Source organism: Nematolebias whitei, chromosome 15 (assembly GCF_014905685.2).
Source record: "Nematolebias whitei isolate Nwh7 chromosome 15, NemWhi1, whole genome shotgun sequence".
Taxonomy (NCBI): domain Eukaryota; kingdom Metazoa; phylum Chordata; class Actinopteri; order Cyprinodontiformes; family Rivulidae; genus Nematolebias; species Nematolebias whitei.
The window spans coordinates 38,050,498-38,056,998 of NC_056512.1; the positions used below are offsets into that span (position 1 = coordinate 38,050,498).

Genomic DNA, 6,501 nt, shown 5'->3' on the forward strand with positions numbered 1-6,501 from the left:
CTGTAGATAAGCTGATCTACCTGGGCTTTCTGCAGATCAGCTGATCCGCCTGGGCTTTCTGCAGATCAGCTGATCCACCCGGGCTTTCTGTAGATAAGCTGATCCACCTGGGCTTTCTGCAGATCAGCTGATCCACCCGGGCTTTCTGCAGATCGGGTCAAACGGTTTGATTAGATTTTTATCCTCGACATTATTTTCAGAACTTCTCGTGTTTCTTCAGTTCGTTCTAACGCTGCTCAAGTTATTATTTAAATCATAAACTTGGTTAGAAACATCAAATAAATTATAAAAAAAAACCACAAGATTTTAACGTGTTGCTTTTTAAATAAAACGTATTCTGTATTATTAACTGATTGTTTTAATGATTTGGAGCGACACATCTGTGACTAAATCTAAACATCTGTATTTCAGAAAAATCTCAAATAATTTATATTTATGTTCTTTAACATGCTAACATGCTAACATGCTAACAGCTAACATGCTAACAGCTAACATGCTAACAGCTAGCATACCAACAGCTAACATGCTAACTACATATTAATCAGATCAAACGTGCAAAAGTTAAAAGATGAAGTTAATCTAGTTCTGCACAAAGCTGGAAAGAAGTTGTTACCAAATGTTTAATAGCTTCAGTGATGGAGGAAATCTGGTTCTAAAGTTAATCTGTGGGAACGGCACTAACTCAGACGTCAGAAGACACATTATGAAATGATCCAGATGAAGACAGATTGACGAACTGGAACAAAAACGTTTAAGATTAAGGATTTAGTTTGCTGTTTATTTGTAGAAAAACATTTATATGTATTTTATAGTTTGAAAGGGACCCAAGCATCCATCCATCCATTATCTTTTACCCGCTTCTTCCATTTTAGGTCATGGGGGTCGCCAGTGCCCATGCCCAGCAATCATTGTGCGAGGGGAAGGGTACACCCTGGACAGGTCTCCAGTCCATCACAGGGACACCTGGACAAGTCTCCAGTCCATCACAGGGACACCTGGACAGGTCTCAGTCCATCACAGGGACACCTGGACAGGTCTCAGTCCATCACAGGGACACCTAGGGACAATTTAGAGTTTCCTGTCAGTCTAACATGCATGTTTTTGGTCTGTGGGAGGAAACTGGAGAAAACCCACGGAGAGAACATATAAACTCAACCTAGAAAGGCCACTGGCCGGGATTTGAACGGGGCGACCTGCTCGCTGAGAGGAGGCAGCTCTACTAGCTGCACCTCCGTGCTGCCCCAGCTTCAACTAATGAAGAATTTTCTAGAAAGGGGGAAACTCCAGACCCGTCTTCATGTCAGAGAGGCATCAGGTCCAAGCATAGGCGTCGCAACCATTATATTTGAAGGGGACAAGTCCCCCCCACATTAAAAAAACGTTCATTTGGACACACCCCCCCCCACCACCACCACCACACACACACACACACACACTTTTACTATAAAACATTAGTTCAGGCGGCGCAGTTTTTCTTTCTTCGTGAACGAATCCATTCCACTTAATTAATAGGAGAATATTCAAGCCACTAAAACTCCACTCCAGGTTTTCCTGGTTACCTCCAACTCTCCACCGTCGCTTCCTGCCTCTTGCCTCGGCAGAAAACGCGCACAGGTGGAGGAGGTGGATGCACCTGTGTTACTCGCTCGCCAGTTTAGCAGCTTAGTGCGGGCAGTGGTTGACCAGGGGGTTGATCATAAACATATATTCATGTTAGGAGGATGTTTGAGAGGAGCTACGTCTGTAGCATCTTATCTTAGCTGTAACTGTGACGCTGTCAGACGCTGTAGGTGTAAGATGTGGTGTGTTCAGGTGCATTAAAGTTGAAATGTCTTTAAAACCCCACACCTTATTGTCCTCAAGCTTCATGAGAAACATCATTTAGATGAGTAGTGTTGAACACAAGTAAAAAAAGTCCAGTGGTGATGGTTTTTATTTCTCTATAAACACAAATAGTGCCGACCTGACACTCTGTATTAAAGTGTATTGAAGTTAAAATGTCTTTAAAACCTACAGCTGAATTTACACAAACTTGGTGAGAAATATGTTTTAAATGTGTGGAATTAAAGGAAATCTAGGGGAAATATTGCTTTTTTTTTTCACTAGTGAACACCTTTTTTTACGCGCGCACACACCTACACACATCATTGTGTCCCCCCCACATTACGGATGCTTCTGACGCCCTCGGGTCCAAGACAGAAACCCAGACCTGCCTCGATCCTGGGGGATCCCAAGGTGGTCCCAGACCAGAGGGGATTTATGATCCCAGAGAGTTTTGGGTTGGGGCTTCTCAGAAAACCACCAAAGGGAGGTGTCCTGATCAAATGAACCTCCTCAGCTAACTTCTTTAGATGCAGAGGAGCAGCAGCTCTACTCCGAGCTCCCCATGGAAGATGGAGCTCATCACCTGCATCTCTAAGGCTGAGCCCCCCCGACCACCACCACCCTACGAAGAAAGGAAGTACCCAGGATCTGGTTCTGTCAGTCCTGATCCAAACCTCCTGACCACAGGTGAGGGTTGGAGTGAAGACAGACCAGTAAATCTTGCCTTTGGACTCAAGTCTTTCTTCACCATGACAAACCGAAGCAACACCCTCATTACTGAGGATGAGGCTCGCTCCACCATCACTCAGCAACAAGATGCCCAGATACCTGACCTCCTCCACCTGAGGCAAAGACTCCCCGACCCGAAGGAAGTATTCCTCCTGGTTTCTGTTGAGAACCATCGGACTCGGAGGAGCTGACTCTCGGCTGCGAGCTCTGAAGGTCGTGACCCGAAGACGCCAACAGAACCGCATCATCTGCGTGAATCTACAATCTGGGGCTTCTTAAAGATCCTCTCTGTAAGATACGACTTCCTGATTTGGATCAAACCGTGCAGTTTAAATGAGCTCTCCGGTAGTTTTCCGGATGTTTTGACAGTTCGTGGCTCTGCTCGTTACCAAATCTGATCGTAAACATCAAACGCTTCAAACGTCGAACTCTCATCCCAAACGTTCGCTCCACGGACGTCACCTGATTTCTGGCACTTCGGCTGTTTTTGTAGGTAAACAAACACAAAGCCGAGCACAACTTCAGCTAATTGAAGGACAAGCTGAGCAAAGTTATGATTATTATATTTTAACTTTACTTAAACTAAGTTCCAGCTTTTATTTTCTGTTTAAACATTGAATCTGAAACTGAACAAACTCCTTTAATGAAACGATTCAATTAAAAATCAAAGAAACTTAATCAATAATGATTGATTGAAAAATAAAATAAAAACAACGGCTGCTGTTAAAATGAATTTTAACGTCCTTAAGGAAACAAACGACGGATGAGAAGAAGTGAAACAGATGAAAGGAGGAGCTTCCTGAAGGAGGGAGGGAAGAGGAGAGGAGGAGGAAGAAGAGGAGAGGAAGAGAGATAGAGGAAAAGAGAGGAAGACATGAAGAGGAAGAAGAGGAGGAGGAGGAGAGGAAGAAGAGGAGAGGATGAAGAGCAAAAAGGGGAGGAAAATGAAGAAGAGGAGAGAAGGAGGAAAAGAGGAAGAGGAGAGAAGGAGGAAAAGAGGAAGAGGAAGAAGAGGAGAGGAAGAGGAGATGAAACTGAAGAAGAGGAGGAGAGGAGGAAGGGGAGGATGAGGAAGAGAGGAAGAGAGAGACAAGGAGGAGGGGAAGAGGAGAGGAAGAGAGAAAGATGAAAAAGTAGAGGAAGACAGGAAGAGGAAGAAGAAGAGGAGGAGAGGAAGAAGAGGAGGAGAAGAAGAGGAAGATGAGGAAGAGGACAGGAAGAGGAGGAGGAGGAGAGGAAGAGGAGGAGAGGAGAGGAAGAGGAGAAGAAGAAGAGGCATTAGAGGAGTATGAGGACAGGGAGTGGAAGAGGAAGGAGAAAAAGAGGAAGAGGGGGAGAGCAGGGCAGTAACTCTCTTCATGTTCAGCTGCTGATCAGAAACTATTGATCCATCAGATCAGTCATCAGTTGTTCTGAACCCGGATGAACCCGCGTGGAGCTGCTGCAGAGTGATCAGCTGCTGATCAGTACACACACACACACACACACACACACGCACGCACACACGCACACACACACACTCCTAAAAATCCCCCAACCCGCCCATCATCAGCTGTTCGGTCCAGAAACGCCGCATCGCACCGCAGAGTCCCGCACGCTCTCACCCGGCGCAGGGAGGCGGGAAGGAAAAGGGTGAGGCTATCCTGAACCCCCCGACCCCCCCAACACCCCGCCTCCTCCACCCCCCACTACGACTAGTGCAGGAAGAGCAGCGGAGAGCACGCGGAGCGGCATCCTCCGCTCCCTGCATCCAGGATCCTGATCTGGATCCTAATCTGGATCCATTCAGACCCCCTCCCCCCCCCCCCCCCCACACACACACACACCATTGGGGGGGGGGGGGGGGGGGGGTGTAGGATGAAAGTTGCGGCCTTCACAGTAAAATAAAATCACTGCGTTTTTCTTTCCGCGCTCTCATCGTCCACCCCCCCACCCCCACTCGGCACGCACGCATGGACGTGCACGGCCCGAATTAGAATTAGCACGGATGGGTGCGTTTGGAGACGCGCTTAGCAGAACCGGGCCTCTGCGCTCAGAACCGGAAAAACCCGGAACATGGGAAAGTCCGGTCTGAGGCACGAGCCATCCGAACCGCCAGAACTTCCATCCGGGCTCCCCACGCGCCGAACCTCCGCAGAGCTGCTAAATGCAAAAAAAAAAAAAAAGCTCTGCCTCCCCCTCCTCCCCCCACGGAGAGGCCGTGATGCTGCGGCGGCCACAGGAGGAGGAGGACACGGAGGCCCACAGAACCCACAGAAAGACAAGAACCACACTCACGCTTCGCAGTTCCGCCGTTCGGTCCTTCATGGTGTCTCCGCGCCGAGCTGGCTGCTAGAACCGGTCCTGGTCCGTGAGGGAGGGGGCCCGTCCAACACCGAGATCCAGTAGGTCCTCCGGTTCGGTTCCAGAGATGGAGGGAGGAAGAGTCTCCGCCTTCCGCTTCTTGTACTGATGATTTTTTTATCCGTGCGTGACGGTGCGCGTGAGATCCGTCTTCTTCCTCCTGTGTAATAAACAGGTTCTGGTTCTGGTTCGGGCTGAACACCCTCTTGCTTCTCGGTGCGCGCGGCATGTTTCCCGGCAGCGCGCAAAGCAGCAGCCGGGCTGGAGAGAGAGGGGGGGTGGGGGGGGGGGGTACTGATGCTGGGGGGAAGGGGGGGGGGGGGGGGGGGGGGGGGAGCCATGCGGAGCGGATGGAGCGTAGTGCGCATGCGCCAGCTCCATTTCCCTACTCCTCCCCGTCCTCCCGCCCTACCTGCTGCTCCCCCTCCCCCCTGTCCCCCTGCTATCAACCCCTCCCCACCTCAGCAGCAGGTGTTGGATGGGTGGGGTGGGGGTGGGGGGTGCAATCTGTCTTCTTCCTCTCCACTCACCTGGTGTTTGGGGGCGGGGCTAACTCTATGCTGAAGAGAAACTAAATCTGAGCTGTTAGAAGACAGAATGGCCAAAAGCTAAAAACAACTAAAAGCTAAAAACAGCTAAAGGCTATAAACAGCTAAAGGCTATAAACAGCTAAACAACTGAAACAGCAAAAAAAAAACAAAAAAAACTGTAACACCTTGCAAAAAGATCTGAAGCTCTCGGCCTTGACCTCTAAAAGATTTTAAACATCTGATAAGTTCCTGGTAAAAACCAACAGACATGTTCCTAGTTTTAGTTTTCTACACCGCCTTATAACGTATCTGTTTTTATTTCTTCTATTGTTCATTTTGTGTTTTTTATGATTGTCTACTGTTGTCTGTTCCTCATCTGTGTTCTTTGTTTAAATCAGGTCTCTGTAAATGAGTCCTCGAGGCTCAACGAGACTAACCTGTAGAAATAAAGGTTGAATTAAATATCAGGTTTTTTCTGTTTGAACATTTAGAGAAAACAAAGTCTTCTTAAAATGTATCTGTTTTATAATTATGACTTAAAGATCACATCATTATGAGATATAATGTATAATGATAGTTTCTTTGTTGTTTTAGCGTTTTGTGGATTAATTACAGATGAGTTAAAATGAAAGATGAAGTGACAACAAGGAAAGCAGCAGAACTCCTCTTCCTCCCCCTGCTGGTGGCTCCTGGAGCTGCAGCTTCAGGTTCTCCTTGGATTGAGGTTGAAGGGCAGCACGGAGTGCGTGCGCGTGCGTGACACCCATAAAGGACCTTATCTTACACATATTTTCCTCGCCAGGACCGCAGTGTCTTTGTTGTAATCATCCATCCATTTACGGACTCGGTTAATCTGAATCACTCGTTAAAGTGATCCGGTTCAGTCGAGTCACTTGAGTCAGTTTCTCACCTCCACTTCCATCCATCCATCCATCCATCCATCCATCCATCCATCCATCCATCCATCCATCCATCCATCCATCCATCCATCCATCCATCCATCCATCCATTATCTTTAACCCATCCATCCATCCATCCATCCATTATCTTTAACCCATCCATCCAGCCAGCCAGC

The 6,501-nt window shown here is 47.9% G+C and overlaps 1 protein-coding gene across 1 annotated transcript in view; it reads right to left on the reverse strand.

Moving 5' to 3' along the window:
• Positions 1 to 5,121, reverse strand: part of LOC119421820 (syntaxin-1B) — a 56,564-nt gene extending 51,443 nt beyond the window's left edge. The window contains exon 1 of the mRNA XM_037689184.1: positions 4,831 to 5,121. Coding sequence (XP_037545112.1) covers positions 4,831 to 4,860 — 30 coding nt within the window. The 5' untranslated portion in view covers positions 4,861 to 5,121. The remainder of the gene's footprint in view (positions 1 to 4,830) is intronic.
• Positions 5,122 to 6,501: the final 1,380 nt, after the last annotated feature.